This window comes from Chiloscyllium punctatum, chromosome 5 (genome assembly GCF_047496795.1).
Source record: "Chiloscyllium punctatum isolate Juve2018m chromosome 5, sChiPun1.3, whole genome shotgun sequence".
Classification (NCBI taxonomy): domain Eukaryota; kingdom Metazoa; phylum Chordata; class Chondrichthyes; order Orectolobiformes; family Hemiscylliidae; genus Chiloscyllium; species Chiloscyllium punctatum.
The window spans coordinates 9,057,105-9,071,383 of record NC_092743.1 but is presented as its reverse complement, the minus strand read 5'-3'; the positions used below and the strand labels follow the sequence as shown (position 1 = coordinate 9,071,383).

At 38.8% G+C, this 14,279-nt stretch overlaps 1 protein-coding gene across 2 annotated transcripts in view; it reads left to right on the top strand.

Annotated features, from left to right (window-relative positions):
- Nucleotides 1–14,279, top strand: part of b4galt6 (UDP-Gal:betaGlcNAc beta 1,4- galactosyltransferase, polypeptide 6) — a 69,645-nt gene that overhangs the window by 38,916 nt on the left and 16,450 nt on the right. The window contains exons 2-6 of one of the 2 annotated variants that reach the window (XM_072569735.1): nucleotides 4,656–4,769; nucleotides 8,295–8,408; nucleotides 9,573–9,697; nucleotides 10,879–10,995; nucleotides 13,723–13,910. In XM_072569735.1, the coding sequence (XP_072425836.1) occupies nucleotides 4,656–4,769; nucleotides 8,295–8,408; nucleotides 9,573–9,697; nucleotides 10,879–10,995; nucleotides 13,723–13,910 (658 nt within the window). Of the gene's footprint in view, nucleotides 1–4,655; nucleotides 4,776–8,294; nucleotides 8,409–9,572; nucleotides 9,698–10,878; nucleotides 10,996–13,722; nucleotides 13,911–14,279 lie in introns of both variants that reach the window. The other variant, XM_072569734.1, reaches the window with a different exon arrangement.

The following is a 14,279-nucleotide window of genomic DNA, read 5'->3' as shown; positions in this document are numbered from 1 at the left end:
AAATGGGTCTGGGTGGGTTACACTTTGGACTTGTTGGATCGAAGGGCCTGTTTCCACATTGTAGGGACTCTAATCTAATCTTCCCACATTACAAAAAAGTAAAAGTGAAGCCATTTCACTCATGCCAATGTCCTTAAATTCTTGGACAATTGGACCTCTAATTCTGGGAATTTTTTTCTCATCCTTTTGTGAAAGCAGACACAAAGTAATCATTTAGCTTCTCTGCTTTTTCTCCATTATAAATGCTCCTGACTCTGTTAATAAAGGATTGGTGTTCATCTTAGCCCAATCTTTTCTTTCCACATAAGAAGCTTTTACAGTTCAATTTTTAATTTGCTTGTTTGCTTTCATATTATAATTCCTGTTTCCTTATTAGTTTTTTTGTTTACCTTTGCTGAATTCTAAAATGTCTCTCCTTAGATTTACTATTACTTCTGATAAACTTGAACTTTTTTAAAAGATCTGATAATATCCTTTGATCTGTTGGCATCTACTGACCTTTTGAGATTTTGCACATTTTGAAGGAATGTTTGATTTTTCAACTTATTCATGGGAAGTGGGCATCGGTGACAGCATTGCATTTATTCCCCATCCTTAGCTGCACTTGAGTAGATAATGGTGAGCTGTCTTCTTGAGCTGCTGCTGTCTATTTGGAATTAGTAGCTCCACGGTGACTTACAGAAACCAGTTCCAAGATTTTTGAGCCAGCAACATTGAAAGAAAAAAGTGTATTTCTAAGTCAGAATGGTGAGTTGGTTTGGAAGGAAACTTTGCAAGTGGTGTGTTCCCATTTATCTGCTGCCCTTGTCCTCTAGTTGGTAGAAGTCATGAGTTTGGAAAGTGCTGTCTAAGGAATTTCAAGAAGGGTGATATTTGATATTGCTGCCAAGTACCATTTACTGAATGACAATAAATTGTAGGTGTAATTAAGCACTGCTGGTCCAACTGTGCTTGTTTTGGCTCTTTAGTTAACTGTTTCTTTGTTTAATGCCTCAATTGTTCAAAAAAATTCTGACTGCATATGAATATTTTCACAGTTTAAAATTTATGCAGGTTACTGCTTTGAATTATAACATAAAAGTTAAAAAGTAGAGTGCCTACAAAACGCGGCAGCTCCATTCCACCTCTGGTACATATGCAAAGGTTGATTTGAGGTTGAGAAGATAAATTGTGCCTCAATAACAAATTAAGATTTGGGAAAGTTTCTTCTACAATCACTTTTTGTGCATTTTAATTCTGATTTTTCTTGAATTTAAAGAATAAACAGAGCCATGGTCTTTATTAGAAACAAATCTTTGCGAAACATATTTGTGCCATTTCTGCCACTCCCACTCTCCCCAGTCTCAATGTTCTGTTAAGCCATCTTCATCTGATTACCTCAGCCTATTTCTTAAAATGTTATATTTCTTACTAACTGTAATACTCTCATTCTGAAATGCATCAAATCACCATCTGTGATCATTGTATTGAGTGCATAGTGCATCACCATTACAGTTTCACATGAATGGTTGCCAGTTCTCCCATAAGTCATTTGACTTCACTCGTGTGAATGCAGAATACAGGGTTAAAGGCAGGATTCTTGGCAGTCTGGAGGAACAGAGGGTTCTTGGGATTCATGTCCATAGATCCCTCAAAGTTGCCACCCAGGCTGATAGGGTTGTTAAGAAGACATTTGGTGTGTTGGCTTTTATTGACAGGGATTGAAATTAAGAGCAGTGAGGTTATGCTGCAGCTCTATAGAGTCCTGGTTAGACCACACTTGGAATATTCTGTTCAGTTCTGGTTGCCTCGTTACAGGAAAGATGCGAAAGCTTTGGAGATGGTGCAGAGGACATTTACCAGGATGCTGCCTGGACTGCAGAGCATGTCTTATGAAGAAAAGTTGAGGGAGCTAGGGCTTTTCTCATTGGAGCAAAGAAAGAAGAGAGGTGACTTGATAGAGTTGTACAAGATGTTGAGAAGCATAGAGTGGAAAGCCAGAGTCTTTTTCCATTGGCAGAAACATCTGTCAAGAGGGGGCATAATTTTGAGGTGATTGGAGGAAGGTTTAGGGGAGATAGGTTCTTTACTCAGAGAGTGGTGGGTGCATGGAATGCACTGCCAGCAGTGGTAGTAAAGTTAGGTACATTAGGGACATTTAAGTGACTCTTGGATAGGCACATGGAAGTTAGTAAAATGAAGGGAATGTAGGTTAGTTTGATCTTAGAGTAGGATCGAAGACTGGCACAACATCGAGAGCCGAAGGACCTGTACTGTTTTGTACTGTTCTATGTAACCATCTCTCTTGTCAACCAACTTAATTATTTTGTCCTATCCTGAAATGCTAATTGTTTGCTGGACTCCTCATTTTGTTTTCGGATTTTTACAAGACCTTTTTTCACTGCAGATAAAACAAGCTTTTTGCCAGTTATGATGTTTTAGGATATACTCCTATGCAAGTGGACCGAAACTAATGAGGATTTAATAACATTTGTTCTTTTGTTTAAGATGAGCAATGTTATCAAGTCACACTACACTTGAACATTTGGAGAACGATCTTATTCCGTACCAGGTTGAAGGGAATCAATTGCAGTGTAGCAGGATCATATAGTTGTCAGAAAAAGGTTATGGCTGGGCTGGATGGGTTGAAATGGCTTTGTATTTGAGGTTAAGGGTGGAATTTAACTCTGTCTGCCTGAGAAAATGCCTTCAAAGAAGGTTAATCACTTTGTTTGAGATTTACTATAAATATCCAGAACATTTTTTTTCAAGGATTCCTCAAAGTAACAATGAGATAATGGAATAACTTTACCACTAATTGCATTATGAATAAAGCAAAGGATCAGCTGATAACTTTTGTTTAGATGTTGTCTTCTAATTACTTCCCAGGCTGTTAATCAGGAATGAGAAAATGGAAAGGCCAATATTGTGATTTTTAAGAATAATCTTTAAGACCTAGGTTATTTTCTAATCAACCTGTTCAGCATAGTTGTTAGGTGCCTCTGGAGCAGGTTGGACTTGAACCTAGGCCACCTGGCTCAGCTAGGGTTTATTCTGCTTCTACATTTTATGATCTTAAATGCTGAGTGCATAGAGTTAGAATATAGATCAGGCATGATCTTATTGTAGAATAGCCTCAAGGGGCTGAATGACCATGGCTGGCTGTTCCTTTGCCCTTATTTCATCTACATATAAAATGCTTGAATTTATAATGCTGTCTTATTCAGTAAATTAGCTTCTGCAAGGGCAAGTGTAAGTTAGAAGTGTAAGAAAAGAAAATGCAGTTTTAAAATTTTTGCATGGGATCTGGATGCTTCTGGCAAGACTATAATATCATAGTCTTTGAAGGTGGTTTGCTCCTTCAAGTTCAAGCACAGGTAGGACTTGAATGCATACCATCTGGACTAGAGGAAGGGATATTACCACTGTGCCACAAGACCCCTTATGTATTTTGCTTTTATATTTGATTTGGCAAATCTCGATGATAAATAGGATTTAAAAAGTAGTTAACAATATCATACTAGGATACAATATTTCACTAAATTGAGAGAAATTTGGAAGATTGTAGAAAATAATTAGGGCATCCAAGTGTGAAGTTTAGGTAATGCAACAATGAAGTAACCATTTTTTTGTCACTTTTTGATATTAAAAATCTGATTACATTATAAGTTTAATTACAGTGATGAACAAATTGGACACAATTTCATTTTTATTATACCACTGGTGATTTTTGTTTCTGGCATGATGATGCCCTTGGAAGATTTGCATCTTTTATTATTGCTCATTCATTTAGTTGCAAATTGACAGTGCTTCTATTTGTTAACGATTGTTGCAAGTGATCACCTTTGTTCATCAGTTTTCTGGGGTTTTTTTCTTTTAAATTATTACAATTTCATCCGATACTTCATTTTCCATTTCCATTTTCGTTTTCTTCCACTTATTGAGGGAAACTAATGTAGTTTAGAACAATGGAAATTAATAGCCAAAGCAAAGGTATTGCTGGAGAGCTGGACTTTGTTGAAACAAAAGTCTTTTTTTTTTTTACTGGTGATCTTTCTTATATTAATGCATTGATTTTATTACCTGCGAAGCCAGACTTAAAGCTAGCTATGAAACCTAGACAGCAGGTCAGCCAACAACAAACTTGAGAAAAACCATCAACTTGAGCAAGTAATTTTTTTTTTCCACAGGTGATGCCTGTATCTTTTGTAATGGGTTTGCTTTCTCTTGACGACTGTTTCTCTTTCTTTGTGTTTAAAGTTTTTTTTGCGTGGCATGTGTTGGAGTCATTTATAAATAACTTAGTTCTTTGTGCATTTACTTGAAAATTAGTACCAGTTGGTCTGGACCAACTAAAAGAAGTGTCTGGGACAGTTCCAAACTGTTGGGGAGGGGGAAAAATCCTTGCAATAATTAAACTTTGTGGGCATTCATATTTTTAACCAATGCAAAACATTTTTCAGGGCAAAACCATTGAAGTTTTAACAGCTTTATATTGATCCATTAGGTAAAATCAAGATTGGAACATCCGTATTGAGTGAAGCAATAAACGGATCACTTTTTCAAATAATATAGATATTGGGTGACTGTTGCACAACTTCTTCCAGTGATTTATTTGAATGTAGGTACCAAAAAAGGTTGATTTCATTGGTTTAACTATGCCATCCTTGTTTCAGCAAATACCTACCTCTTCATGATGCAAGCACAAGGCAAGATGTTGAGGGACAACGTGCGAACAATAGGCATTTTGATTCGAGACCGCTACACCAAAAGGAATAACACTCTTAATGGTACAGGTAGGCCATCTTTATCACTGTAGTCTAGTTTTCTTAAAAAAAAGTTCACTTCGATTCATCTGGCAGAGGGATCATTGTTTTCCATAATAGCTATTATTACAGAGAGTTTTTGATTTGAGATCTGTATAAGCTCCCAAAAATGACAGCCAGCAGTAAAATAAGGATGAACCCTTCTTCAGAGATCCAAATAACTTGCATAGTGAAATATATGCAAGAGGAACTTTGGAACCTGGGTCCTTTTTGCTAATTGCAAGTTATGGATAGCCTCCATACATCAGAGCTTTTAATAAACTGGATTTAGGCTGTTGCAAAGCTGTTGCCTGAGCCGTGATCATTTTGTGAGCTTATTTTATGGGTCAGTGGGCAACAACACTGGGTTTCTGTGAATTGGTGACCTCTTTATTTTGTATCCCTAGTGGCAGAGAAGCTACCCTATCTCTGGATTTGAGTGCTTCTGGTAGGGTTATTTCTCTGCCCTTGTGGATTCAGATAAGCACTTCTTTATTAAACTGGGTAAGTTTCCAAAACAAACAGTAATTAGAACACCTATCTGTGTTAACTATCTGTCCTTAAGATTTCTGTAATCTGCATGTTTCAGTGCACTTGTAATGAACCCTAAAGTAAGGTATACTTTTTTTTAAAAAAAAGATATTCACTCTGGCAGGTGAGACCTGAGTAGGATCAAACAACAGACTGCACTTGAATGTGAGCTTTTTTCACTTTGGTGCTGAGTGGTCATCAATGTGGCATTCTGTTGTTTTTGAACATTCAATTGGTCAGTACCCTATCTTGTAAGTCTACAATGGCTTACACTTAGTTTCAGTCAGTAAGATGTCCAACTTGCGTGGAATCCCATTACAGTGGGAACGAAGTTTCCAAACCAAACTATTGAGAATTCCACTCTTGAGTAAAGTTCTTCTTTTGCCTGGGGTAGAGTACATTTATGGAACCAGTAAGAGAGTGGCAGTACTACTGAACAAGAAGTCACCGCTGTGTCATAACACTGGCATTCCTAGTAACACCTTCACCTCCACCTCCACCTCCAAAGCAGTCACTTTTTTTTAAAAGATCTTATGACGTGGTCGTTGCTGGCTACATCAGCATTTATTACCCATCCCTAATTGCCCAAAAGTCCTTTCAGAATGAACTCCAAAGCTGTGGGTCTGGAGACACATACAGGCCACTCCAGGTAAGTGAAATAACTCTAGAGGCTGGTATTCCATCAGCAAGTAGAGGGTCCTCGACACTGGTCCACTCCCTTAGACTCCGTGTCAGAATGTCTGATGCTCCTCTTTTTATCTGTCAGCCAGGGCTCTGTCTGGCTGTTATTCCGGTCCAGTCAGGAACTTGTATTCTGAAAGGTGCACCTGGCTGACCTCGTTGCCATAAAGACAGCAAATTTCCTTACCTCAAGGACATTTGTGAAACGGATGGGTTTTTCCAACAGTTAACTGTTTTCATGGTCATCATTAGATGAGTAATTCCAGATTTTTATTGAATTGAAATTCTACCAGCTGCCTTGGCAGGATTCGAATCTGGGTCCCCAGAAGAATATTGCCTGGGTTTCTGGATTAACAGCCTAATCATAGCACCTCTGCTTTACTCAAGTCAGAAACTTTAGGAGCTTCATGGAAATATCAAAATTGCAGAGCAACAACATGTCCACAGGACTGCTGCTTGATTTTAACTAGTATAGTCTTTGCTGCTTATCAGCATGTAGCAGTATGAAAACTCCCTTTACTTACTTGACAAAAACTATATTACTCACTTCTAGCATTAGCTTGTGTGTTTATTGAATCATAGGAATTTGGGGAACTGAAGGAAGCTATTTTGTCCATTGCATTTTTATCCATCCTTTTTCTGGAGCAATCTTACCGGATTATATGCTCTGTATCTATCTCTGAATCTCTCTTTCAATAATTTATCTTTATTTTCCCTTAAAAGGTTGAAGGGCCCATGCCTCAGCTAGTTCAAAATTCAACAACTCTACATAAAGAATACCTTCTCACTCATTGTGACTTTTAAAATTTATGGTTTGCTTTTGCCCTTCCTAATTTTATAAACATTTAGTCGGTAGGCCTGGGTTCTGTAGAGCGCAGGTCAGGCAACATCCGTGGAGCAGGCAAATCGACGTTTCGGGGAAAAGCCCTTTATCAGGAATAGGCTTTTGCCCGGAACGTCGATTTTCCTGCTCCACGGATGCTGCCTGACCTGCTGTGCTTTTCCAGCACCCCTCTAATCTAAACTCTGGTTTCCAGCATCTGCAGTCCTCACTTTTGCCCTGGATTCTTTAGAGCTAATTGGAAAATAAATTCAGCACAAATTTGCCTCCCTGCCCAGTCTCCTCTAATGAGCCAAACTGACTGGTTAATGGTTAACACTGCTCTGATGAAATTGGAGACCTATAAAGCTCTGAAATTCAATTGCCATAGAAATTTGACTAGCTTCAAACCTCTGCTATTTATCACAAACCAAACCCAGCACTCAAAAAAAAGTACATCCCCTTGGACAGTGCTCTTTTTCATACTGAAATTGATTCCGAGTTGGAGACTTTTTTTTAAGAGAGCTCCAGACACAAAGTAATTGATGATCAGAAGTTTCAATTTTGTGAATGATTTCTGTGGAGTCAGCTACGTCAGGACGTCGACATGGTCTTAATAGGCAACTCTTCTCTACACTGTTGCAACCGCAATCATCATGTTGGAAGACCTGGTTCCTTCTTTCAGGTTAATGACCTTTTCAAAGATCAGTGATCTGAAACATTCATTCAGTTTCTCTCTCCGCGAAGATTCTTAAAATATTGAACTCTGGTGCTCATAGATAAAGTAAATGCAAGTTCGTGCCATAGGACCTACAACTGTACTGATGAAAGGGAACTCAAAAGTATTGCAGTTCTGAACCAGAAAGGGATTCAATTTAACAATTTAGCAACAATGAAATTTAACTACTTAACAACACCAGAGCCCCTCCAGAAATGAAGCATGTTCTGCAGTGCACTGAAGGCTAGACTCTATTCAAAACCTAAGCTGTAACTTCTGCCTGCAATCTCCTCTTATAAATAGGAATGCTACCAGTGAACCAAGTTTGAGGGGGTTAGATGGGGTAGCCTTGGAATAGGTCAGATAAAGCGTATTTCGAAAAGCAGTATTCTCTTCCAGTCCTGACCTACTGCAATTTATGAAATGTCTATCGTTACCTGTTTTCTACGAGTGTGTACCCTGGCATGTTATGGAAAACAGACATTCTTGGAAGGCAGAATTGAATGTTTTCAGCTGTAAATTTGCTGAAATGTGTAATTCTAAGCAAAACAGATGCCTCAAATGCAAAGTGAGGGCTTCAGCAAGGGAATAAAGCATGTAGTGTGCAAAGCCGCAAATGGTTGTTGTTTTAATCCACTTTGTAAAACAAAATTAAATCTATTAACTATCCTTGGTGTAAACAAAATACTAAATAAATGGGATGCAGTACAATGTGAACGTTTGACTGCATTATTTGACCATTGATCATTTTCCCCTCTAGATTATCTTGAAGGGTACAATTCAAGTGAATACCTTGGTCAGAGTGGAACCTACCTTCCGGAAGATTTCACATATTCTCCAGGTTTGCCCTGTCCAGAGAAACTACCTTCTATGAGTAAGTAATTTAAATAAACTTGTCAATGAATAAACTTGCAACTTCATCTTTTTTGTTTTCATTATTCTTTGATGGGATGTAGGTATTGCTAAACAGTATTGATAACCTTACTTAAGGAAGGATGTTAAAGTGTTGGAAGCTGTTTCAAGAACGAGTCTTCTAGGGAAAAGTTGGATGTGCTAAGTTGAATCTGCCGAAGTTTAGAGTAAGAGGTGACTTGATTGAAATACCTAAGATCTTGTGTGGTCTTGACTGGGTGAATGTGGGGAAGATGCTCCCTCTTGTGGGGGAATCTGAGTCACTGTTTTTTAAAAAAAATTGGCATGATCTATTAAAGCAGATGATGCAATGAGTGTTAGGAACTCTGCTTTCAACACTTTTTCAGAAAGATAGTCATTTGAATACTTTTAATGCTGAGATAGATAGATTCATGCTAAGGGTGTGAAAAGTTATTGGGATAAGATGGAATGTGGATTTAAGGTTACAATCTGATCAGCCATGATCTTGTTGAATGGTGGATCAGTTTGGAGGGACTGAAGGGCCTAATCCTGCTCCATGTTTATGCATGCTGTCATAATTCAGACACTCAATTTAAAATGACGACAACTTGGTAATCCTATTGAGCCTTCAATGTGTTGATTTGTCTCAAAATTTGGCATTAAGCTATACAAAGAGATATTGCGATAAAAGACAAAGCTTGGTAGGAAGGAATGTTTGAAGGGCAGCCTTAGAAAGGAGAGGATGGTAGAGTTTTAGAGAAGTAGTTAAAGTTATAGGACCTTGTTAGATGTCGGCATGGTTATCAACAGTAGCATGATTTAAAATTGAGGCTTGAGAGGCCAGAATTTGGGAGCATGCATTGACCTTGGACAGTTGTGGGTCTGGAAGAGATGGAGATAGAGAGTGGGTGACGACGTCCTGGGATTAGAAATAGGCCAGGTAAAATTGGAGGGTATGGACTTGCAATATGAATTGAGAATATCAAAATAATACATGGCAGGGGGAATGGTCAAAATAGTTTCTGTATAATTGCCAAATGAGAGTGGAACTCTTTTAAGAATCAAATGTTTGATAAAGAAAATTTCAGCCCCCTGTTTCTTTTGTCTAAGATGCACAATACTTCTGTGTTTTATTTTTTAAAAATGTCTATTTTTATTTAACCAGAGGGGTTTATTGATGTTAACATGAGTGAAATCAGCATGGAAGAAATCCAGCGTTTATTTTCACAAGATTTAGAAATCCAATATGGAGGCCACTGGAAGCCAAAGGATTGTAAACCCCGCTGGAAGGTGAGGCACTAAATTGTAATAACCTACAGTTTAATTCACCGAAAATACAAAGTAAAATAGTCTGTTTAAAAGGAAAATTAATATTACTTCTGGTCTAATAGTTGCTCGAAAGCTATTGACAACACTGTTCACTCCCTGTCCTCTTCTATGGCAACACCACTGTGATTTCAAATCCTAGCAGGTTAGGAGGAATTTTATGGCATCATGAATTGAACATAGAGAGAGTTTGCTTTTAAAAATTGAATGAAAATTAAATAGCTTAAAAGAAAGGAATTGCAGCAAACAGGTTTTTTTCCCCTAATAATGGCCAATTCATCACCTTCACACTGCTGATTTGAAATTTTAAAAAATAGTTGGATCGGAAATGAGACGCTCTTGATTGACCAAATTTCTATGCAACTATATCTCAGAGGAAATGCTGGCACTACTGGCATTATGAAGTAAAGTTACCATCGTTCTATCTGACCATGGGGCTGCTCTCTCTTCAGAAGCTATGACTTGTGGTATAACCTGAGGAGAGGGGATCACTTGATCAGGAGAATCCACTGGCATGGGAATTGAACCCATGCTGCTGGTATCACTCTGCGTTGCAAACAGCTACACAGCCAACTGAGCTAACCATCCTCTCAGTTTAAAGAGAAAAGATCTTCAGCTCAAGTGGTAATTATTGGAGGCAATGGGAGTGCTAGATGAGTCCAATGACCAAATATATTGCACATCTAACCATATTTAGGGTGGCACAATGGCTCAGTGGTTAGCACTGCTGTCTCACAGCGCCAGGGACCAGGGATCGATTCCAGCCTCTAGTGACTGTCTGTGTGAAGTTTGCATATTCTCCTCGTGTCTGTGTAGGTTTCCTCCGGGTTTCCCCTCTCAGTACAAAGATGTGCAGGTTAGGTGCATTGGCTGTGCTAAATTGCCCATAGTGTTCAGGGATGTGTAGGTGAGGTTCATTAGTCGGGGGTAAGTATAATAGGGTAAGGAGTAGGTCTGGGTGGGTTACTCTTCAGAGGGTCAGCGAGGACTTGTTGGGCTGAAGAGCCTGTTTCCGCTCTGTAGGGATTCTATGATTCTAAACAGAGTTTTGCAGCAATTTCAATTGCGTCAGAGAACCATAGCATTTTAGGATAATGCTTCTTTGATTGCAAGATAACAATGACAAGATTATTTATATTTTATAGGTGGCAATTCTTATTCCATTCCGCAACAGGCATGAACATCTTCCAATTTTATTTCGACATTTGATTCCAATGCTTCAACGACAACATGTGCAGTTTGGCTTCTATGTCATTGAACAGGTAAAACCTTTTGACAGGAAACCAACTGAGCCCCTAGCAGCATGCTTGGTTTAGAAAAAGTAAACATTAGACTGCCATTTAAGTTTTCTTATTTACTGGAGAACTGTGGTCCCTGTGGCCTTTACCCTCAGGTAAATAGTCAGTAAATATTCCCACTCTGGACAGCTGTCTCACACATATAATGCTTAATTGGCTGTTAATTGACCTGACGTAGGACTTGTGTGCTTCAGAAGAAAGGAAGATCTGCCTCTGAGACCTGCCAAATAATTGGAGACTGGCAGCCTCCAGTGCCAGCAGTTCCATCCAAATAGTCAATGCTCATACCCCAGTGAGGCCTGCAGGAAGCTGGGAGTGGAGGTTAGTCTAGTGGTCATGATAAGGGCGTTGAGTACATCAAGGGTGGTAAAGGTGGGTGAGTGACATATACTGGTCAGATCAGACACAAGTCTGTTACGGTGAGAGGGACACTTTGGTCTGTTTTGGCCGAAAGGTTGGCTGAGTGCCAAACCTTCTCATAACCAATTCCCCAACCCACTGATAAAATTCTAGTGTGGGTTAGGATGGGCATATGGGCAGTGAGGTTGGCTGTCCCTCGATTTTAGATGACTGCATGCCAGTGGGGGAGTCTTAAATCCAGCTCAGAGTGTCAGGTTGTGGCATTTGGAATTAATTGGGAGCACAGTGATTGTGTTATAGCTGGGTAATCAAGACACCTTGGTTAATGAGTGTGAGAGTGGCCCCAGTGAGCCCACTTTGGCAGCTGGGGAGGTTGAATTCATTTCATTTAAATCTACATTTTAAAAATCATCATTGACAACAAACCATTAGACTTGGCTTAGCAAGTCACACTATTGTATCAACAACTGCTTCTGCAGTGCAGAAAGTGGCTTATGGTCACCACCTCAAGCACAATGATGAATGGTCATTAGATGCTTGCCTTGCCAAAGATGTCCATGTCCGCTGAAGGAAGAAATGATTGTTCTATATTAACTGTTGATCACTCTGAAGGTGACCTACTTGAATGGTTTCTAGAATATTGTCAGACACTTGGGCATACTTTGCATGTTGTTGTCGAATACATGCCATGAGACATTGGCGTTGGAAGGGAGAAAAGATGGGCACGAAGGGTTTTAAATTAAATGTTTTTTCACTGGTTAAATCTGGATTGCTTACATAGTACAGGTATAATCACTAGATGGCACTAAATAACAAAACTCTAAGTATGTTGATGATTGTATAGCTGGCTAGTGTAGTTTCCTTTTGCTTATCTTAACCTCAGTTGATTTTTGACCATTTATAAAATACTATCACTGATGAGTACTCCTAAGCATGTTTTTTTTCTCCAGTTGATTTTACACTTTCCTCCTGAAGACATCAACTTCCCTCTCCTTGTGGTAGGGGCAGTCACGCTTCTAATTGCCGCATTCTAACAAATTGTCCTTCCCAGTTGACTGTCCCATATTAATATTCTCTCCCATCTTTGTGTTTGAATACCTATATGATTTCATTCCACTCTGAAACTTCTCCCTGCAGCCCCATAACCTGTTGTTCCTTTGATGCTGACCTGATATGCATCACCCATCCTTTCATCCCATTTTTGTGCTGCCTTCAGTTACTTTGTTTCTGTTCTGTAAATTCTTCCTGTGAAGCTGGTGGCATTTGTCTTCTCCTCCTTTAAGACCTTCCTTAAAATCAAGTCTTCGGCCTAGTTTTTTTGTGTACCCCTCATAATCAATCCTCCTCTGGCTTCTTTTTATGTTTTCACGACTGCCTCTTCTAAGGCAAAACACTGTAGCACATTTTACCTTAGTCAAAGTGGCTGTATAATTTTTTTGTGCTAAGCACTCTCATCATCCTATTAAGTCTTGCCTGGCTTTGATTTTATTTCTTCTTGTGGAGCTCTCAGTTGAAAATTGATCAATGATGTTCAGAATACCTGTGGTTTACAAGGCATCCAATGTCTCTGAAGGCTCTGAAAGCCTTGAACTACCCATTGAGACCCTCCTGAAAGTAATTCAACATTAACATCCTTAATCACACCAATACTCAATATCTCATTGGTACTCCTTTGAGACAATTGTCAGGTCAAAATTCTGCAATGATTTTGTGCTTTCATGAGATGTGTACAATGCCAGCATTTATGACTCATCCTTACTTGCTCCTGATGGTAGTGGTGAGTTGCTGCCTTGAACTGCTGTTGTCCATTTGATATAGGTACATTCTGCTATTATGAAGGGAGTGTTAGGATTTTGACAATGACAATGAAGGTATTATAGGTCTAAGTGTGAATAGTGATTGACTTGGAGGGGACCTTGCAGATGTGTTCCCATGCAACTAATGCCCTTGTCCTTCTGGTTGGCAGAGATCACTGGTTTGAAAGGTGCTCCCAAACAAATCTTGAGTTGCATCTACAAAGTACGCTGCAGCATCTTATTGGCTGCCACATTTTCCATGTTATTACTGTCCAGAACTTTGAAACATCTTATGCTCGTATAAACAACAAATAGAAATACAAGTTATAGAAATACAAGTTATAGAAATACAAGTTATAGAAATACAAGTTATAGAAATACAAGTTATAGAAATACAAGTTATAGAAATACAAGTTATAGAAATACAAGTTATAGAAATACAAGTTATAGAAATACAAGTTATAGAAATACAAGTTATAGAAATACAAGTTATAGAAATACAAGTCTTTTTTTTCCCTCTTTCCCCCCACCCTAGGCTGGTAACTATCCTTTCAATCGTGCGATGCTATTTAACGTTGGTTTTATGGAGGCTATGAAGGATTTAGATTGGGACTGTCTCATTTTCCATGATGTTGATCACATTCCAGAAAGTGATCGCAACTACTATGGATGTGGGCAGATGCCACGGCATTTTGCATCAAAGCTGGATAAGTACATGTACCTGTAAGTATTTGGTGCACTTTTTTTATTTGTCTTGATAGTACAAGTTCTGAAATTGTTTTTGGTGAGGGAGTGGGGGGGGCAAAAAGTGATTGAATAACCTCTCACATTGTAAGCACTGAAATTGGAAGGAAAACCGTGTCACAGTTGTTAAGTGATAGTGGTATGGTTACAGTGTCACTGGACTAGTAATTTAAAACTCCAAGCTAATGTAGATGTGGGTTTGAATCCAGCATTGCAGATAGTAAAACTTGAACTGAATGAAAATCTGGAACTAAAAGCTAATCCAACAACGTCCATGTAACTACTGTGAATTGATCAAAAAGAAAGCATCTGGTTCACCGATGTCTATTTAGACAGGGTAAGTGCAGG